The following is a 22763-nucleotide window of genomic DNA, read 5'->3' on the forward strand; positions in this document are numbered from 1 at the left end:
GTGTGCTCATGAATCTTGTGTGTCCATGGAACAGACCACAGTGGCATGCGCATAACACATAGATGGAGTTACTTGTAAACAACACTGTGAAAAGATGCTTTAAACAAAGCCCTATCCATTGAGAAAGAACAAGATATACCAGCGATATTAGTATTGTTTGTTGCTGATCAGGTGTTGTTGGTGTTAATAGCATAGGTTAAGGCTTAGTGCTGCGGAGGATGAATGTCAATAAAAAGCATAATGTATGGCTTTCTAAATCAACCCAGCCACTCTCTTTCACTCAGTTTTTTCCATGTCTACTGGTCTCCCTCGTTCTTTTGCTGTCTAGCTCTCTATTTTTCTCTCTCTACACCAACAAACAACTGACAGCTTCACTATACTCCCTCTGGATAGAGCACGTCTGCTAAACATATCAATGTTAATGTGAGGCAATGCAGCTGCACCCTCCCTCCGCTCTTTTACCCATTCCTGCACGTGTCTCACTATGCAGCTCTTCCCACCTTATTCTCTCTTCTGCCCACTTTCCCCCCCGCAGACCCATCCCTATCTGTCTCTCTATTCCTCCCTTTCTCCCTCCATCCCTCCCTGAGGAGCAGAAAGGCCAGCCAGGCAGACCTCGCACAGGGAGAAACCCAACATCTGTTGGAGGGCCCTGATCAAAGTGTTCATCTGGAAACCCACCAAGAGGAACCAAAGAACAGCAGGGGGGAGGCAGCTCATAGGGGGAGAGGGAGAGAGCTAGAGAGACATCCGTGAGAGAACGAGGTAAAGAGAGAAGGGGGAGAGTTTTGAAAAGCGATAGAGAAGGCAAAGGAGGATAGCGAGACAAAGAGGACAAAAGAGAGCGGAGGGGAATATGGAAGAAGGGTGGGTGGAAAGGAGGAAATGAAGAGAGAGAACTAAAGATGGGGAGCAATAAGGAAGTCACAGGAAGGGAGGACACCGGATGAAGAGAGAGAGATACCCTAGATAAACTTCAGAGAGAGAGAGACCAAGCACAGCAACACATTTCGTAAGAGGTTCTCCTCCCTGTGTTGAGACTGCAGCGTTCCAAAAACACCCTTACCCTCCTTGCACTCCAGGGCCACCCTGGACTCCAGGTTGTCCATCTGAAGCTGCAGGCGCTTAAGGGTGCGGTCGGCATCCCGCGACTTCCTCTTATAGGCTATGAGCACCACAATAATGACCAGTAGGAGAAGGCCGCCACCACCTCCAATGCCAATGATGGCAGGTAGGGTGAGGAGACTGTCAGAGTAGATCTGGAGTGTCCCGGGAGAGTGCTCAAAGCCCCCCACTTTTACCTGGAGTGGAAAACACACACACACACACAGGTGTTTAGTAAGTATAGTAAGTAAGTTGTATCATATGGTCAATGTCTATTTAGATAATGTTCACACTATCGTTTTCACATGTATGATTAGTAGGATACCCTCTACTTTTTCACATGACATTGTTTTCTTCCCCCAGCAGGAGCAGCAACACAGCACCACCAAACAAGCTGTCAACAGTTCATGCTAACACTTGCTGCGAGCTAGCGGGCTTGTTTGCTACATTATAGATAGATGGTGTGTGTAGCAGCAAGGAGGATACCCTGCTGGCCATTAAACACGCACACATTTATTAGCATAGCTGAATACACTGTACCCACGATACCAAACACTTTATAGAATAATAAGACAACAGAGTGATCCACAAAATATACACATTGCTTTATTTAAAACCGTTTGCACACAACATTAACAAAATAAATGGCACCTCAAAACTAGCACACAAGGGGTAAACTGTGCCAGGTTCACCCTTGATATGTAGGTCACACAAACTAACATCTGTGCCCTCAAGCTCCACCTCCAGTTTGGGGCTTCCGCAACGCCACAACAACAGAAGGGTTATATTATATCAATTCAAACCAGCACCAGATCCCCTGACATATAGAAAATAAGGCTATATGGCCGCGAATGCACTGTGATTTCTTAGTCATTTTTGTTGTTGTCTTTTTTTACCAGCCTATATCTATAAAGTGCATACGTATAACCGAGGGACTGTAAAAAATTGATATGGGGGCCTTTTTCACCCACAGGCCATTCTGGCCTGCACTGAATACCAATACCATTCAAATCCCTGCAGAGAGGGAAGGCAAGGAGAATGCTAATTTTTCAATAGGTTCGCAGTGCCGAGGCAAGGAACGCGGCCAACGTAGCGATAGAAGACGCATCCTTGTACGTGTGTGTGAGCCCCATATATGGCTTTGTATGTGAATGGCAAGCGAATATAGTGCACTGGGGAGAAGTGGCTTAGTCCATGAGAAAAAGGGTGTGTACGCCAAAGAGGGAGAAGAGTCAGAGGATGAAGGAGGAGTAAAAGGGAACATAGCGACAAATACATCAAGCACAGGAAATAAATTACACCTGAATATGGAGAGCTTCAGAGGAGGATAAGTAACAAACAGAAAACAGGTAGAGTAGAAAAAGGGAAAGAGTAACTGAAATTGTATGCAGACATGGGGGGGGGGTTATTCTGTAACTATAGAGTAAAAGTGATATGATCTGCTATAACAGTGTAACAGTTTATTCTATGACGTTTGTATGTTCATAAGTTAAGGTATAGTACAAATTTGTGCGAGTCTGGACTCACAAGTGTATGTGTATATGCACGTAGACTATGCCCATAAACACAAGTGGAGGCACATATTCTTTACATGCACAAGTATAAGCACATCGTAAGGGTAGGAACGAGTGGAAGCTTCAAGTGCAGGACAACAAACAAAGTAAGAAGAGTAGGGGTTTTACTCACGGTGACTTTGTGTTCTCCAGTCAGGTTGGGCCACTCACAGAGCAGCTGGCTTTCAGACAGGGTGAGGGCACAGGGTGTGTCCCCAATCAACACGGTATAGTTCAGTCTGGAGTTCCCCGGAGCCGCCGGGATCAAGTTCTTTCCCTGGAGAGAGAAGTTCCACACAGCTTTAACACTCGTGCCAAACCATAAAAATACAATGACACACACATTTGTACACGCACACATATGCAACAAGCAGACTATTGCAAGCATATCTTCCCGACCGTGTTTGTAGACTCAGGTAAAACAACTCCCATCAGGTGTCACATTCAAGAGTGCGTTCCACCCATACTTTATTTTACCAGACATTACTATCCACCTCACCTGTAGTCTGTGGATTGCAGACCATCTCCGAGAGGGATTAGGGTTTGGTGTCATCTAGTTCAGCCGAAAACGGACGCATACCTCCCTACACACATTCTGTCTTGTTGGTTGAGGTGGAACCAATTAGGAAGGGAGGGGGGGGGGGGGGTAAATAGAAAGCCTCTAAACATCCCAACCACCCACAACAGTTCCCTTTACCCATAAGGCTTCGTAGGGGGGAGGGAATTAATTGCTTGGAAAAATCTGATGCACATCTACTTTAGCTGTAATTATTTAATAAGATGCTGAATATTTTCCCTGCCTTCAGCTTCATTCCTGTGCCTTTTGAGCTTGTCTGCACATGGAAAATGCCAGAATCAAAGGTTCAATTATGGAATTTTTATTTAATGTTGTGCGAGTCACGATTTCTCATTTCCCTAGACCCTTTTTATAGGCTGATGAAAAAAAAGTTTAATTTCCATGAAATAGCGGTGTGATTCTCTTTTTTCTCTCCCTCTCTGAAGTTCAAGAAAAAGGGTGCCATTGCAAAAAAAGTGAGCAGTGAGGGAATGTGTGTTTAAATAAATAAATAAATATATATATATACACACACAGCACTCTGGTTTCAAAAGCATTTGGAAGTGTCTATATCGCAAAAGTAAACATTTGTTCGCATACTCCTTATCTGGATATAAGGCTTTATACCAACACCACTTTGCAACCCTTATTTGGCTTTTAAAATACGCTTTCATTCTATCAGTTCCTATCACTGGCTGAGATTAGGCTGAACCGGGCAGGGCATTTTATAGATGCATTGACTCAAAGTGTTTGAAGGTGGAAAGAAATAGCTCCACCTGCAACAATCTTTGATGGAATCCTTTGAGAGTGAGGGGACAAAGTCATTTGATACATTCCAGACAGTATACTGATGGGTAGGTGGAACACACCATTTGGAGAATGGCTTTTGAAGGTGATGCACAACAGGAATGTTGATCTCCTGCTCCAAAAATGGCTCAATCATCATTTTGATCCTGGAGAGTACAGTACGCTCCATCAGTGCATCCCATTCTTCTGGTGTCCATATTGGACATATGCTCTATCTTAGAGCTCTCATTCTCTCAAGAGGATTCCTCCACCCTGGGGCTTCCTACTGTAAAATAAACCCTATCTAAAAGAAACCTTATCACAGTCCTTTATTTTTCTCTTGCTCTCTGTCATTTCCTTCCTCCACACTGGGGCCCACCCTACAATATCAGCTTTAGACGTTCACCCATATCCTTTTCCCCCCATATAACTCACAATCAATCATGGCCTATATATTCTCTACTATAACCTTTATTTCCACACTCAGTCCATATTCCTACATGGTGGGCCCCTTCAGTATGTGTTCCACCATAGCCGTCCTACACCTCCACCGTGGGGCCTATCTCTCATCTCCATATCGGCCTCTTACCTTGAGGATAAGTGGAGAGCCAGGTTTTAGCTCCATTATACCGGAGAGGCTGAGGGGCTCAAACACAGGGTCGGGGTAGAAGCTGAAGGTCTCGTTGACCACCAGAGTGGAGCGCACGTCGTCCATGATGAAGCCAATCTCGTCAGGGCTGCTGCCTGCCTCGTAGAAGCCCTTCTCTGAGCCGGCCACAGAGGGCGCCAGGCAGACCATGACTGTGTTGTTCAGCACTGTGCAGTTCTGATAGAGAGAGGCATAGAGGGAGCACGAGAGAGAGGCATAGAGGGAGCACGAGAGAGAGGCATAGAGGGAGCATGAGAGAGAGGCATAGAGGGAGAGAGGAGAGAGAGAGAGAGAGAGAGAGAGAGAGAGAGAGAGAGAGAGAGAGAGAGAGAGAGAGAGAGAGAGAGAGAGAGGATTACAAACCTACAAACCATGCTTTCTCTTCAAGGGGGAAAAAATATTAAAGTTGGTCTTTGACTATTTTAAAAAGTTGATCTTTTAAGGTTATTTGTTGCTAAGCTAGTATATAAAATGTATTAGAAACACAGCAACAACATGCTGCTGTGTACTCATGGTAGCTACTGTATAACAGACAACAAGTCTTAGTAATAACCGGGCTTTAATCATGGCTGATATAATGACCTTAGTTCCTGTAGACCCCAAAAAACTCAGGTTAGCATCTGAAACAAACACGATATAAACAGCACAGTACGGAATCTGTTGGATATGTTTGAGCTTTTTCATGAATAAGCCTTCAACCTCCCTCCGGCATGTTACTTATCACCGTGTGTTAGCCCCCGCATGCTAACGAGGTTTGAAACCGCACAATGAGACACGGAAACAAACTATGTTTATAGGTCAAAGAAAATGCACATAACTGAGGGGACAATGGAAATGAAGGGAATGTTTTCCTCAGGTACAGGGGAAGGGACGACTAGGAGAAAAGGTTATCCCAGCCCCGTAGTGCTAGGTGAGACAGGGATTTGCCAGCACTGGTTTATTGCTGGTTGACATTTCAAAGGTTAACCGACTAAAAAGAGATTCAACATCAAAAGCACACATAAACAGGCTTTAGGCTGAGTGACCGTTAAGTTGTATGTGGGTGTGTCTTTGTGTGTATGATTGTGTGTATGTTTATGCTTCCCCATTTTATCAATAACTATTCGTGCAGGTCAAACACTTACATTGACAGACTTGGCTCCCCCATATTTGGCTCTCATCTTTGGCTCTTTGATGGTTGCCAGGTTGGTGCCAGTGATGGTCAAGAGAGTTCCACCACTGTAAGAGAGGAAAATAGCCACAACCAAATTACAAAACTGATCACGGATGAACAGCTCAGTAATGATCTGACACCTGCAAAATGGGCCCATTTGTGTGATATCTTAAAGGTTTATGAAAGATCTCCTCAGAAAATGCACCAGATAACACATACGTTAATATATCTCCTTATTCCAAGGGAAAAATGTACCCTCCAGTCAAAGCATGAATGTTAATGCTACTCTCGCCGTAGAATTTGATACCAATTCATTTTGCTCATTCTCAGGTAATGATAGAAATACAAGTGCCCCTACTTGAATGTTAAAAGCTAATTTTGGCTTCAGGGGAGTGTCATATGTAATTTTTATCCCTGAAATACCTTGCAATAAGTAATTTCCCTCTTCACTTTATTTTTAATGTCAATGTAGTTGGTGTACAGAAACGTCTGCTGTAAATCACCTTGACATCGTTCTGTGGTGTTATTAAGTTATCACTGATACGTAGCGAGGAAATGTATCTCCCTTCCCAATTAATTTGTGGACTAATTTTATTTATTTATTTCAACAGACAAAAGGGACAGGCCAGCCAGGCAGAACATCTAGAAATTTGGTGCTATTTCAAAGGGACCAGATGGAGCATGTATCTAGGGAGAAGGGTCTATGCCAACCCCAGGCCTTGTCTGGAGTTCTGGATGGTGCATTTGGGATGTTAAGGTGGTGCGCTAGAAGAAAGATAGAGTGCAAGTCAATGGAACAGTAGTTTGAAGTAGAAGGGGAAAAAACGTGTGTGTGTGGATAGCACTGCATGATTGTAGAAAAAGAACAAAGATTCGGTCTAAAGTGATACTTTCAACTGCATAATATGAGCTTTCTATGCTGAACTGTGGATGTTTACAAGGAAGCTTTAAGTGTCTTATCAAGATTCAGGATGTTGGCAGATGTTGGTGTTTGAAACGATGTATGAAATAAGGTCACTAAGGGGTGCACAAACAAAATTGCTTCGGAGATGTAAGCACAGCTTTCAACTGGCCTAGAGTAGCACTTCCTCCGAGACTAGTGAGAAGCCACCAAACAGGAGGGCAGCAATTAGGCTAAAACTTAATTGTTACACAATAAAAATAAACAATGGATCGAAAGTTTACAGAACAAATAATACTTGAGTAAATGAGTGGCTGTAAGTGAACATTTACGGTACCCCAGTTTCTAGGTCATGCTAGTGAGACCATTAGCATCTCAATCCACTTCCTGCTCTGTACACAACTTGCTGTTTGCTTCCTTGCTCTGTACATTATAGCTTCCAGCCTTGTGCTCCATTTAATTTGAATAAGCTAAACAATATTTACAGGCATATCTACCATATCGACAGCACACACAATAAACGGTAAAGAACATTTTGTGAAATAAAATGACTGTCTCAAGCGGGGGCATTTTAAAAGGAACCTAGACATTGAACATGGAAAAAGTTTAAACTCAGACAAGGGATGTGAAGTAACTTGCATAGCACAGGTCTGCCCTTGAAGATTGCCCCCTTCCTTTTACACACATAAATGTCTAAAAAGAAGCAGCACACCCCTTCTTATTACTATTCAATTGATTTGAGCAGGAGGGAAGTCAACAGTGTCATTAAGCAGGTAGCAGAAAGGCTAAGATACTCCAAACACTGGGATTTGTAACCGGTCTCGATGGGCATGAACATGTATTAAAGGTCAGCAGGCCATTCGGCTTCCAGGCGCAGTCTTCGTGCCATCATGTGTCTTCCTACCTGGCGATGCTCCAGTCAGGTTCAATCTTGAGGATGGTGGGGTCGTCCGTGTAGTTGAACTTGACCTCGGGGTTACGCAGCTCGGCGGCATTGATGTCAACCATGACCGGGGTGTTGCCTGTGGTCTGGCCCGTAGGCGTCACACACACTATCTCCCTGGCGGTCCGTCTGAAAGATAAGAGGGTTGATGTGCCATATCAGTGATGCGAGGAGCATGTCATGCACACACATAAAGCACAACCACACACACAGGAGTGCACCTACCCACAAACTGACGCGCATACAGAAACACACACACTATGTATAAAACCGGAGAGCGTGCCAGCATCTTTCTGGGCCAGCCAACTACGGTTTCATCAGCCCACATTACAGAGGGCTGCTTCAAAGACCTGCTCCCTCCCGCTCCTCCATCTCTCTTTGACGGATTTGGAGAGGCAGAGCACACCGGTCATCACTATGTGATGCAACTCCCCGCAAATACACTCAGCCAGATGTGTGGTGTTGTGAAAGTTTCTGCTGCCGGCAAAAAAACTTTCCACTTTTCTACGGCTCCTTAGATCATTGCTCCTTTGAGGAAATGTGTTTTTTGTTGATGGCAGAGCAGAGACAGCAAAGACTGGCTGATTCATATCTAGGAGTAACCATGCGTGTGCGTATGTATATGTGAACATTTGTAAGTACATGTTTGTTGCATGGACAGATGAATAGGCCTGCGTTTATGTCAGTAAGTACACGGAGAGATTGAACGTTGGCATATATGCCGTGATATTACAGACACTCAGTTCACTCTGCGTATATCTAGACAATAGACAATGCGTGTACACTACTCTGCACATAAATTCGTTGTCTGTGGTGAAAATCAAGCTTTGGGAGAGACATAAGAGGGATGGGAATAGAGGGAGGGATGGAGGGGGTGAGGGATGGAGACCAACATTCTATTGATACACCTGCATCTCTGGAGGAACTAAGTGGAAGGCAAACATTAACCAGGGATAGTTTTCTCTTTTTTTGCCCAGAGTGTCCCTGTTGTCTCATAAGAAGCAATTTTGATGCCCAGTCTTTCAGTGGGCCTTTGCTGAAAAGGTGTGCACAGAGAAGCGAGACAAAAAAAAACCACCAGCAGAGGTTTTTGGCATTCCGCTTGTGTCACGTTGCCACGGAAACAGTTCTCACAGCACTCGGGTGGCGCTCATTCCCACTGCATGCCGTATATATTTTGACAAGGTTGTTGTCCACCACCACAAAGAGAATAGGAGACAGAGGGAGAGAGAGAAATTGAGGTAAAGAGAGAACAAGAGAAAGAGAGAGAGAAACAGAGGTAGGGAGCGAAAGAGAAAAAGAAAGAGAAAAGTGGTTGCAGAGGGAGATAAGGGGATGAATGACTTGGGTAAATAGGCTTTGATTAAAGCGGTGGCCTGCCTGAATGCTAAGACAAAAAAAAAAAAAACATCAGTGGGATGTTTCTCCTACACTGTGAGGTACGGAGATAAACATGTCCATGGTGACCGCTGTGACAGACTGCTGCCAGCGGGTACGCCAGGCCGGTAAAGAAGAGGTCCTTTGTTTGCCATGGGTACATCTCAATAATCAAATGTAGCACCCTTTTCTTGAGGCTTTTCCATTGATTAACAAAAAAATGCCTGACAAAAGATTCTGCTTGAGCGCTGTGATCACGGGTTGTGTGCACAATCTGTGCACCTGAAGAACGCAAAGGGATCTTAGCTCGCCATGCAGCGGTGCCACACATCCGGTGACTCATACCACACACATGCTGGGTGAATTCGCACATGGCTTTACAAACAAACCCGATTGTATGAAACCTTGACTGGATATGACAGTAGTTCGATTTGTAGTACAACCGGTACACTGGTACACTTCGAAAAGGGCTTTCTATTCACTGCTTTCACTCTCTATTTCGGAGAACAAAATCCCTGAAAGGGGATATGTTGTTTTTTGGGGGGGGTGTTGACATATTCTAAGCAGTGAGTGATACACACCCCACCGCCATACGAGTACACGTATTGACAATTGTCAATTGTCAAACTGCGAGGCTGGCAGCATTCTTGCCCACTACATAAACCGATGATTGGCAGTATTGCACATAATGTTTAAATGTAGTTTAACACTGAAATATAGATAGTACTTATCAAGAAACAAATAGATATCCAGTATATACCTGCAGAAACAATCAAATGATCTATATCTGTGTCTGTCTGTTTACGCCTATTATCCATATCCACAAAACAAAGACCCCCCCCCCAAAAAAGGAGCAATGCTTAAAATCGACAAATAAAATGTAACTTCTCACCTCTCAAAGTGGCAAGGATGGAGTCCTATCTTGACCATCACAGCGCTTCCTGCGTTGAGGTGGCTCCCCTCAATGGTGATCCTGGTGCCCCCGGAGAGGGGGCCGTTGGAGGGCTGCACTCGCATGAAATATGGTGACTGAGGAGAGACCCAGACAAGACAGAACAGGTAAGTTTGCTTTTTGTCATGTTGTATTCAGGCAATAATGATGTATTGAGATACATATAAAGATTTAGGCAAACTTAAGATGCTTATAATGGCCGGGTTTCCCAGATTCGTTAAGAAGCTCTTAACGCTAAGAGCTTCTTAAGAGCGTTCTAATAACGCTCTAGAACGCTCTTAGAACGCTCCTAAGAAGCTCTTAGCGTTAAGAGCTTCTTAACGAATCTGGGAAACCTGGCCAATATTGGTTTTTGGAAGGCAATACATTTGTTGTGGTATGGGTGAGATGGATGCAGTGCCATAATCAGGAACCTTAGCTAGCACAGACACTCAAACGGACAAACAGACAGACACAAACAAACAAACAGATAGACACTTACCACAAATGTGAAAGCCTTCGGGGAAATGGCTTTGTAGTCCAGGTGTGTGCAGTCCCTCACACACACCTCAACATGAGCTTCCTGAACTCTGTAACCTGTTGCGTCATTCAGCTTACACACAATCCTGATGAAAGGGGAATAGAGTGACAGAGAGAGGTACAGTTATTTAGAAATTTAGGCTAGCAGTCTTTTTTATAAAACAAGAAAAGATGAAAAGGGGGGGAAAAAGAAAGAGGCATTTCTAAAAGTCAAAACTACTAAATACTAGCCATTTGAAACACCTTTGACATTACTTATTATTAGGTTATTAAGAATCACTTGAGAGAGAGAGAGAAATAGAGAGAGGAAGCGAGAGCGAAATTGAGAAAAAGATTGAACAAAGTGAGGTGACATCGAGAACTGCATGCCCATAGCGAACCGAATTATCAGCCCTGTCCTTGCCCCAGACAATACTACGACTGATAATCACCCCTTGCGCTGCCAGTCACAGTCGCATAGCTGTACCCTAATGAGAGAGCTTTTGTGTCCATATCCACTTCACCTGGAGTACGAGGGAGTGGGCGGCTCGATTTTGTCCCTGCATAGGTGCATTAGTGGATATTATAAAACCATAAGCCTTGTACTTGGCCCTGGGCAGTAGGCAGGCCAAACGAAAATCCATTTGAGGAGTGATTGACGATGAGGGGGGGTGTCAGCGGAGGTGGTGGGTAGCCCCCTAGGGCCGAGAGCAGACTCTCGCGGAGAACAGACGGGAGCATGCGCGCACACTCACGCATGCACATAGAGGAATGCACACGCACACCTCATGTTTCACTTGCCACAAACACACAGGACTGTTAATTAGCCAGAGAGAACGAATGACATAGAGAGAGAGAGAGAGAGAGAGAGAGAGAGAGAGAGAGAGAGAGAGATAGAGAAAGAGAGAGAGCGCCACAGCATGAGCGAGGAGAGAGCCGGGTTTAAGTGAGAGCGGCTGATGAATTGAACAAGCTCATATCCTACCCATCTATACGCTCGCCACGTCGATGAGTTATTAACTCGCCCCCTCGCCCCCCCCCACCTCTCATTTTTGTCCTCCCTGCAGGTGACCACGACAACCGCTCTGTTCACTGCAGCGGAAACGGCGCTCGCTTGTTATCATTTTGTTTACCTGGCTGTATATGAGCCATGACAAGGGAGGTTAGGACATATCTGGAGATGGAATTGAACAAATGGAGCTTTCTAGCTAGCATCATTAGCACTGAGCTAACACAGTTTAACTGTATGAGGGAAAGAAGCTAGTGTGCGTGTACATTTAGGAAGAGATAGATTGAATCTCTGTCAGGTTTTGATGTGACTACCAGTATCTGTATGAATATTACATTTGCTGCTACTTGAACATGTGTGCGTGCATGCACTGCCACAGTGCATACCCCTTTATTATACCCACACACCTGTCTCCATAAAGAAACAAGTGTGTGTATGTGCGTTTGACTGTGTGTGAGTACAAAGCCTAAGCTCCACCCAACTCCCCCCTCTCGAAACCTGCTCAAACTGCTGTCTTAGAGACAAGAACGCACGCCCTCCCCTGACCTACAACCCCGCCTGTCAGTTAAGTGGTCTCTGGCCCGCCTCCTTCATTACAGCTGACAGCTGGGGGCGTGGGCAGCCATGATGAGACCCACGCCACCTCTAATCGCTACCTACAGCTTACACCACAGAAAGCATGCCATCGCACCATGGCAACAAGCGAGCGCAGATATGGGGTCGGCAGGGTCAAACGGCAGGAAGTGACGAGCAGTGTGGTTGAGAGGGAGATATTTGAAGATTGGTTTAAATATATTGCATTTCTAAGTAAGATATGTTTTTTCATATTTCAAGATGAGATCATTCGTAGATACTGCAGCGCTTGGTGAGTGATTGACGCGGTTCTCCTTTCTATGAAAGCTAGACAGCAGTTAACTTTAACAAGGTGCAGTTGGCCAGGGAAGTTTGAAGCACCTTGGGAGGCGAGTTTGAACCATTTGCAGCCTTTCTTTTCTTTTACTGACAACTCGGATTTTGGGTTATGCCGTTGGATATAAGGTGTCAGTATGGAGGTTTGGGAAGGATAAGAAGAGAGTTTGGGGAGTGTCCGCAGTTGAGAAAGATAAAAAAAAAAAAAATTGTATGTGACATAGAAATAGAAAAAGAGAGAATAAGAGAGAGAGAAAGGGTAGAGAAAAAGAGACGGATAGAGCAACAAAACAAAACAAAAAAACATGATCAATGAGAGAGATGAAAGACAAGAAATCAGAAAGATAGAGAGAGATTAGATGGAGCGAAACAAAGAGACAGACACAGTAAAGAGAAAGACACTCACTGCTCAGCACTTATGTACTGCTCCTCCACAGGATTACAGGCGACCTTGCCGATGCGAACCCCCGTCTGGATGTCCTTGAACTGCAGGCCCAGGTTCTCTCCTGTGATGGTCAACATGGTACCTCCCTGTCTGGGCCCTGTCTCTGGGAACAGCTGTAGAGTGGGTAAGAAAGCGAGAGAGGAGAAGGGTGAGGAAAAAGCCACACCACGGTTATTAAATAGAAGGGTCAGCGGTCAATTTCTTTGCAGCCTGAATCGCTCGATACCTGTCATTGGGAATCTGAACATAATCCAGTTTGATCCTGAAACAAGAATTTAACAAAAACAAATGACCCCCCCCCCCCCCCCCCCGCACCCCAATTTAAAATGATATTAGTGGGGTTCTTTTGCTGAACTTCCAACATTCATCACTGTGCCTAAAGGGGCACGTTAATGGACTCCCCACATCTGCCTCTCCCTCCCCCCACCCCCAAGTTTTCTCCGCCCCTTCTCTGCTAATCACGGTACCATTCATTTGGCCCAAGCGTAGACAATGGCCCTGTCCTCATAATTCATCACTATCATGATTAAGGCCCCAGTTAATTGGATTAGTAATGGAGGGAAGGGAAGGGGGGAGGGGAAGGTCTGTTTGTCTCTGACCCCTCCCCTTGCCGTGTACGTGTGTAAGGTGGCTCTTTGACCTCACCGTGTACGGTGAAATATGGACTATGGGAGAGAAATTGCACATATTTCTCTTTCTCTGTCTTTTAAACACATGCACACACACTGACACACACACATGTGCACACACACAGCTGCAGCTGCTTACCTCTCAATAACCTTATCAGCCCCCCATCAAGCAGATGAAGAATAATCACTGTTGCTCAGCTCCGGCCCCTTTCAAACACAAACACACAGGAAATATACCCATCCCGCTGCCCTTCTTGACCGCTCTTGTGTGTGCGTGAGAGAGACAGAAGAAGCGTGTGCGCCTGTGCACAGCAGGGTCATTCTAATGTAATTAGTGCCGAGGAACGGACTACCAGTCGGGGCGACAGGTGTGCCGTGACTCAGCACTAAAACAAACACTGGTGACTGAGGACTCGGAGTTGGCTGGTCTGTGCTAGAACGACATAATGCTAAAATGACAGGTCATTTTCTCTAAGAGCCCGACAGCGGTTGTGGCCTGATTTGTCCCTTCTGTCCCCTCGCACACAAGAGAAACTGTTCCTTTGCAGTCAAGCAACAAAGTTCCTGAAGGCAGTCTCATGCAGTTTGCCATAGCTGTGGTATGCCACACAAATAACTCAAAATGGATGCTCTGTCTGAGGAAAAAAAGGATGTCTTTGAAGAAAGAAAAAAATGGATACTCTGTCTGAGGATTTTTTTCCCTCCAAAGAACAACAGCGAGCACGGACGAAGCGTCAAATGAAACACTCCTGCTGTTATCATCAAGCGCACTGCTGTCAGGAAACAAAGACTCAATGCTTTTGCGCACGTGCAAGAAATGAGACACTTTTGAATTGCAGTTTCGGCTTGGCACAATTCTGTCTTTGTGTGAATGTGTGTGTGTGTGTTTGTGTGTGCAGGGCCTATTGTGCTGGATCAGTGTGCAGGCAGCGTGTGTGGAGAGATAATATCTTGGTAACAACTGGAGAGGCTGATGCTGAGATGGAACACACTAGCCAGCGCTCTCTTATCAGTGATATGAAAGAGAGGGAAAGAGAGGCCACTCAGAGAATGGAGAGGGAAAGAGAGAAAGGGAGGAAGTGAGAGAAAGATAGAACAAGAGCAAGAAAAAAATTGAGAACAAGAGAGCCCAAGAAAGCAAACAGGAGAAAGAATGAGCAAAAGAAAGAAAGAGCAAAAGTAAGAGTTAAGAAAGAGCAGATAAAAAGACAGTAAGGGGGCAGGGGATCAGAGAGGGAGGAAGATGGGCGCCAACAATTGTGGATGTGTGAAGGTTGGGCACAGAATCAAACTGGTGGTTACACGCAGTATTTAAATAATGCTGTTCGACAGTTGCGGTCAGGAATGCATTTTGAAATGTTAACGGAGAAAACAGACTAAATTCCATTAGAGCATTAGTAGAGAAACTCCTAAAACTACGAATAAAAATTGAACACAATTTACTTGGTCTAACACAGGCAACATTTCAATTCGTAGCTGTTGTAATTGGGACTGTTTCTCTGGGCCTGTAACACATTGGTGGATGGAGCAGTGCTGGAACAAGTGTCCAATCACTAGGGCCAGATCAATACACCATCTAACAGAAGGGACTTTTTTTTCCACTCTACAAGCATCGGCAGTGGTAGGAGAAAAAGGTGTAAGGAGAGGGAGAGAGAGGGAAAAAATTGAGAAAGGAAGAGAGACATGGAGAGAGGGACTTAGGGAAAATGAGAGAAAGACGAGAGAAAAGAGAGGGAAGAGATGGGTGGGAGAGAGAGCTAGAGAGAGGGTGAGAGAGTGAGAGAGTGAGAGACAGAGATAGAGAGAGAGAAAGAGAGAGAGAGAGAGAGAGAGAGAGAGAGAGAGAGAGAGAGAGAGAGAGAGAGAGAGAGAGAGAGAGAGAGAGAGAGAGAGAGAGAGAGAGAGAGAGAGAGAGGGAGAGAGAGAGAGAGAAAGAGAGATGGAGGGGGAGAGGTAGGGAGTGAGATTGAGAAAGAAGGAGACAGAGAGAGGGGGACGGGAGAGTGTGAGTGGAGGAGAAAGGTAGCGATTGACTGAAATTAAGGGAAAGCAATGGGGAGGCTTTGAGAAGAAGAGGGAGGCTTTCTTAGTTTCTGCAGATGGAGGAGAGATGGAAAGAAAAGATAAATGGCAAAACAGGGAGAGTGGGGCTAACCCAGCCATGTTAAACAAAAAGCCAACATTTCAGCATAATATGTGAGGCATAATGTGTGAGTGAAAATAAGACGTCTGTCACTGCAGTAGTTCCAGCAGAGAGCAATCAGTCACACACACACACATACACAAAAAACACCCAGGCATTTTGCTGCCCCCACGCAGCTCTGATGTTCATACAATCATATACACAGGCATGCACATACATACACACAATAACAACGTTTTAATTGGTTTCCAAGGGGTGGTCTTAATGTTCCTCTGTATCCCCTTGGCGGACTGGGCGGCTAGATGATGGATGATGGTGGCCGAGCAGAAGGCAAGGCCAACACTGCGACAGTGGAGGCAGTACACGGCAAGTGACACTGGGTGCATACTTCAGACAAACACACACACACAGTACTGTACTGTACTGTACTGTATGTGCTGAGCTAGAGTTGGGTATGTGTGTGTATTTATTCCAAGGTTTAGCATGTGCGTGTGTGTGTGTTGACGGACGTATTTTATAGTGAATATAAGTCTCAGGGGAGAACGTTGTTTTCTTTTTGTTTTCTTTTTCAGAATGGGAGACCAATTAATCTATAGTAGAATGTTGGACTAAGAAAATATTGCTGGCCATCTAAAAATACCACTTTCTCTCGGGACCAGGCATGAAAAATAACAAATACTTGTTCAGTGCCCGTCAGCGGTAGTTGCACCCTAGAGCAGTGCCCATTAGAGGCAATTAATAGTGCAGTGCCTGTTGGTGGCTTGAGGTCCATGGCTCAATCATTTAGTGCAGTGAAACATGGCGGTGATTGTGTTTAAACATTTGTAGGCCTTTACCAACAGCAGCACATACATTTTCTTTGGTCCCGATTAAGACACCTGACGACTTCCAACTTTATACAATGTCCGGTTCTCCATATTATCATGGCACAGATGGACATGAAGAGATTCCAGAAATTATAGTTAGATATTCGGTTACGGTCAACATACATTTGCTGTGGATGTGTTGTTCACTTGATGGGGGTTTAGCATTTGAATTTCCAGTGCAGTTCTTGCTAAACCAGGACACAGTAAAACCAGAAATGTTTAATAGACAGATAGACTGTGAACAAAGGGCCAAACCTCTTCAGTCTGGAACCAAATTGGTATTTTCTGACAAATAAGGTTAGGAGGCATGGTAATATTAATTCAAAAAGGGGGGGGGAGGTTGCTTGAGAATTAGTAAGTTCCAAAGGGGAAGTAAAAAAAAGGAGGTAATTTTTTTTTTTACATGACATTTTCTACATTGAAATACGTCAAAGGTGGAATGATGAGGATCACTTGCACAAAATGAGGTGGACGGTGTCGCCCAAGTTCATTGACCTCGTCCTCTTGCCGTCTGTGCTTCTTTGTTCTCTCCGTTTGCCTATCCTCCTGTCACTCGCTTTCTCGTCTGCTTTACCCTCTTCCTACAATCTCTCTTCTTTGAAACTCTCTCCTGTTTTTTGGACTCTGCGACCACATTTTGCCCTTAGGCCAGGATTTACCCCGCTACACCCCCACAAAACAGACGCAAGCATAGTCTCACACACACAGTCCTACTGCCTTACCTACACACAAACACACCCTGGCTTTTACCTAAAACACACACACGCACACACACACAACCCAATTGCCTCTGCTCGTTTGTTTCAAAGAGATAACCGAAGCGCAAGCAAGACTAGCGGATTTATCTATGTGGCAGTGACCCAATTATCCAATATCTCCATTAAGCATTCAGAAACAGGGGCTCCGTGTCAGACATGAGACACATTGAGAGGCAGATGAGGAGAGACGCTCCTTTCCAACACAGCAAGCAGGCTAACAATAACATAGCACATATATTTTATGCATATTTAAATATGAATTTCATTCTCAAGACTCTGAAAAGGCTCCGCTTCATCCGAGTGCGACAACCAGAATGAGAAAATGGAATGAAAAGACCGGAGGGAGTGGAAGGAAGGGACGTAGAGTCTCTAAGTCTAACAATGATTGTGAGACAGGACACAATTCTGTATTGGGTGAAGAACATCGGGAGCTCACTGCTATTGAAGGGCTATGGAAAACCTAAATATTTCAATAAAAGACTTCTAAGACGGAAATAAAGACAGTTGTTTCCAAAACACATCCCTTGGTTCGAACACAGGGTGCGCGTGTGTGTCTACTCTGCGCTCTGACGGGCACAGCGGGCCACAGTGGGGACAATGACCCGGGTCACAGTGAGACGAGGACCACCGCTACGGTTAACCAGATGGGCACGCCACGGTGTTTAGACACCTCGACACGCAGAGCCTGTCAGACACTCTGACACGGCACACGCACACACACACACAGAGAATAAAAGGAAATGAACAGACACACACAGCCACTCACACATACGGCTACCTTCCCACCCGCATGCACGCGCACACACACAAGCTTGCGCGCATACACACACACTCGCCCACATGCACACACAGACGGGGAGGGTGTCTGAGTCCTTCCCTTCATCCCTCATCACGTCAGTGTGTTCAGTGAAGTCGTGGCGTCTCCCCCCTCTGTCCAGCCCATCTGTGACATGGTGTCTCTGCGGTGCCTTCCTCCTCCTCCTCCATCTTCTCCTCCTCCTCACCCTCTGTCTCAGTGTCCACTCCCATACCTACTCTACACATTTTGATCACGGTCAGGACTACACGTCCATACCTCAACACAAACACAGCTGCTGTTTGGGTGAGGGGGGCAAAGTATTGTTTGACTCGCTCAATCATTTTCACATCTTTTATTTGTATTGTTTGATGCTCACCTGTAAATTAAGCAGCCATGGACAATGTTACCAACCCTAAACACCAGTGAACCATTCAACCATATTTAAACTGAACTATCAATCCTCGTCTTTAATCAAGTGTTTTAACAGACCATTTACCGGTGTAAGGTACTGCCCTGAAGACACTCAAGTGTAATGTTGACAAATACAGGCCCCTGGAACATTTTGCCTGACATTATTCAAAATGTCATTGGGCAGAATTGGGGGGACATTCTACCCCTCAACAGAACTAAAGTAGAGCATGATGTCTGAAATCATGGAACCTTGTTTTGTCAGACTAGTTTGATCTTGCCTTTGTCTTTCCATGACACTGACAGCAAATGCCCATCACGGCTGTGTATTTCCAACACTACCAATGAACAAGCAAGCATGTTACTCCACATCTGACCTCTCAAGCTATCTAGGTAGATACTCTTTTTAGACACAGTTGATAGTTGTATTCATACTAAATAATATTCACAATGCACAGCAGTTGAGGTCACTTCCTATACCTGGGTTTAGTTATGTTCTTACTCGAAACAAACCGTGTCAGGGATGCACTCAGAGCCGGACAGAAACCAACCTGTTCCCAGAGAAGTGTTTGGCTCACCAAACAAGCCCGACAACACAATAACTAAGCTCTCCAGGTGTTCTAGCCAACAGACGGAGTAAAGAATCAACTTTTAGGTTCTGAAAGCCAGGGGTGTCATCCTACCTTGGTGATCTTGGGGTGGGCACAGCGGCTGTTGCCGGCGGTGGCGTGCATCCAGCTGGTTTCGGGGGGCGTGCACTCCTGGCGCAGCGAGCACTTCTTCTCTTGGACGCACCAGCCACACTCAAAACGGGGGTCGGCCTTCAGGCACATACCGCAGCTGTCCCTCAGGGCGTAGCACTTGTAGAGGTGAGCTAGGGCAATGGGTGGAGAGAAGGGAGAGGAGTGGAGGAAATGGAAGATGGAGAGACGGAGGGAGAGGGGGAGTAGAGCGGAGAGGTCGGAGGGTGGAGAGGGGGAGACAGGGAGGGGAAGGGAGAGGGGTTTATAGAGCGCAAACAAGAGCGGGAAGGGAGGCAGGACAAGAAAGGGACAGAGGTCGGAAAGCGTGAGAGAGGGACAAAGAAGAGGGGAAGGGAGGAACGACAGAAAAATCATTAATGTTATTCTTTTACACAACATATGGTAGGGTCGAGGCTTAATGGCAGGGCAGATAAGTTTTGTGAACAGTCATTTTAAGTAATTTAAATGTTCTCAACATTACCTACCCTGCCTTTAAGCACTAAACATTCACTGACTACCATATCATTTGTGATGAAGAGCATTCTGTAAGAAAAAACGATAAACTCCTGAGAATTTAAAATGTTTTCTCTTTTTTTATCCTCATCCTCATTCCCAAACTAAAACAGGGCTTGGGGGAATTCTGCAGAGAATAGTTATATCCCTTCTCCAAAATCCTATTGGTCACGCTGCTGCTTTTAAAGTTAACCCTGTGGAAATGATTGCAGCCCTAAATGAGTGATTTAATTACATTAACATATCACCGTTAAAACAAAGGTGCATCACTGTGGTGACACTAGATGTTTATCTTAGAAAAAAAAAGGTAAACAGAAAAAGAAGGATTAGAAGATTTGTTGTGTGTGTTGGATTTCTTCCTCAGGGCAGCAACACAGATATGGAATGATACAGTATCACACACTGGTGGGACAAAGATGGATATCATTCAGGGGTGCAGTATGGTTGCTTCCTTGATAAATGTACATAGTAAAGTTAATCAATTAAATTACTAGGTCAACAATACTGAAGTGGGGGGGAAATGTAATTATTAAATAAAAATAACATGATTTCATTTAAGAGCATATTATTATTAAAGGCCCCAAGCAAAGGGACTATTTTAGAAAGTATAAATTATTTACATGGTGTCGTCCTCATGCCAACACACACCCCTTTTTGAAATACGATTAAAAGGTGGATTGACCTTAAATATTAGACTGATGATTAATGAAGTATGTTTCATGCCGTGGGTGTACAGCATTGTATCCCATATATGACTACAATGATATTTTTATTTATTTTACATGACATGTTTTTCTTTTAACAGACACTTTTATCCAAAGCAACATAAAATAGTGCAAATACAAAGTTTAGTAGAAGATCAAGGATCAGAAGTGCATATTTCTACAGCATTTTGGTTGTTATAATCAAGGAACAGTATGTATTTACAAGCTGCATCACAAAGTAACCATGTGTCTTGCTAACAGACGTGGTGAACAAAGAAATACTGTACTGTACTACATAACAAAAAGAATACAACAATAATACTACAGTGACTACAGTACAATGTAGTCACTCTCTCCCTCCCTCTCAATTGCTTAAGTATTATAGCAACAATCTAATCTTGATTACAATGGCTAGCTCATTAATATATGGTGAACAGAAATAATGGTCCTACTATTTTTCAGTATGACCACGCAAACAAACACATGGTCTGTGTTTTTCTCCGGTGTAGGGAATTCTCACACGTCTCTCACACATGCAACGCACCTCTGCCATGTACACAAATCGCAGTGCTCCGTCGCAGTGTGTTTTTGCTCTGTCTCACTCTAGTGATGGCCAGGCTGCAGAAGCTGTTAGATCAAGTATGTAACATGCTGCCTCCAAGGGAGAAAAAATATCAGTTCTTCACTTGAGGTTCTTCAGAGGGCCCCATACGGTCACACCATAAATGATTTACTATGCAGCAGTGGCTTACAAAAATAAATAAAAATAAAGCTACAAACTACACGCCTTCCTTTTCCTAAGTCCAGGCTTACCTCATGTGGCTTGTACGCCGGGTTAAGACTGGAGGAAGGTTCTGAGAATGCGAGCATGTCCAGTTTTTTTTTTTTTTTACTGGATTTTAGTGCAGGGAGACAGCTTGTCCAGGAGAGGACATATGTTTAATGGATTGGTAGATGTGACTAAAACTGAGGTTGGTTGAACCGTCATACCCCTCGAGCAAATTTCGTTGAAGCTCCTATTCCCAGGGGTGAAAGCTAATTACATGTCTCATCGATAAAATCTAGATGGGATATTTTAAAAGGCAACTACAGTATCCTAAGTCTGACAGCACATTACATTGGACAGTTTCAGCTTGCACTTAATAGGCCTCAACCATACACTTGGAATCATATGGACAGCACAAATAGGTATGTTTCCACTCGTCAAAGCACAGGAAAAATGCAGAAAACAAACTAACAATAAAATCTTAGACGATTAACCTTAACTTTCAAAATGACTAAATCATTTTTTGAACATGGTCAATCAGGTTTTAACCTTTTGTAAACCACAAAGTTGCACTCCTGACTTACCTTGGATGTTATAGGGGTTATCGATGACAAAGTTGCCATTCCACACTACAGACAGGTCCACCGGCAGGTCGCTGATGTCGTTGCCCTCATAGTTATACTGGAATGATCAAAACAAACAGGAAACAGTTCATAACACTGTTTACCGATCATGCCAAAGCACCAAGTTGCAATATATGTGGCATTGGATTATCAGGTCCATTGAGAGGTGTACACCATCAGTGAAGTATTCAGTCATGGTTCATTTGTTTTATTCCATTTTCTAAACCAATAGAGAGTTGCAATGTAATTTACTGCAAAGTTGAACTGTATTATGATATCAGTGTGACTCTTTTAAAATGAAATAACGATAGCCTCTTTATATTTCTGTAATGAAGACCAATAAGGTAACATAATTCAGTTGCTCTGCATAGATGATGACTTATTTGTCGTCCCTTGGTTAATCAATAATTTTCCCAATAGATATCTTCAGCATTTCATTTTCAGATAATGACACATTCTTGATTCCCAAACATTCACATTTATATCTAAGAAGTTGTGGTTAAAAGAAACGCACTCCTGATACAATGGTCCTTCGGGGATCATTTCTCTCACATTTCGTCGGATTCCATTGATCATCATACGAGCTGACACTCTCAGACATGTAAATCGACAATTTTTTTTGGCCCTCACACTAGCCCGCAACTGAGAATACAAAAAACTGCATGCACAACACACACTTCTCCATACACACACACGCTCACGCACGCGCTCACGCACGCGCTCACGCACGCTCACGCACGCTCACGCACGCTCACGCACGCGCTCACGCACGCTCACGCACGCGCTCACGCACGCTCACGCACGCTCACGCACACACACACGCACACACACACGCACACACACACACGAAGGTCAGTATCACCATCTTTAGTAACCCTGGGGCATCAGACAGCAGTGTTAACCTCTAATGTACAGATGATAATACAATAATGCAATAAAGTGTCAGAGCTGCAGCCCTAGGGGATGATGGAGTATT

At 44.5% G+C, this 22763-nt stretch overlaps 1 protein-coding gene across 2 annotated transcripts in view; it reads right to left on the bottom strand.

The window, feature by feature from the left end:
- Positions 1–22763, bottom strand: part of LOC136944719 (plexin-A1-like) — a 162544-nt gene that overhangs the window by 14193 nt on the left and 125588 nt on the right. For both annotated transcript variants that reach the window (XM_067238635.1, XM_067238705.1), the window contains 10 exons: positions 21749–21845; positions 19122–19312; positions 12797–12948; positions 10456–10579; positions 9915–10051; positions 7607–7774; positions 5773–5866; positions 4589–4825; positions 2791–2934; positions 1067–1301 (listed from right to left, as the gene is read on the bottom strand). In XM_067238635.1, the coding sequence (XP_067094736.1) occupies positions 1067–1301; positions 2791–2934; positions 4589–4825; positions 5773–5866; positions 7607–7774; positions 9915–10051; positions 10456–10579; positions 12797–12948; positions 19122–19312; positions 21749–21845 (1579 nt within the window). The remainder of the gene's footprint in view (positions 1–1066; positions 1302–2790; positions 2935–4588; positions 4826–5772; positions 5867–7606; positions 7775–9914; positions 10052–10455; positions 10580–12796; positions 12949–19121; positions 19313–21748; positions 21846–22763) is intronic.

Source organism: Osmerus mordax, chromosome 1, assembly GCF_038355195.1.
Source record: "Osmerus mordax isolate fOsmMor3 chromosome 1, fOsmMor3.pri, whole genome shotgun sequence".
Taxonomy (NCBI): Eukaryota; Metazoa; Chordata; class Actinopteri; order Osmeriformes; family Osmeridae; genus Osmerus; species Osmerus mordax.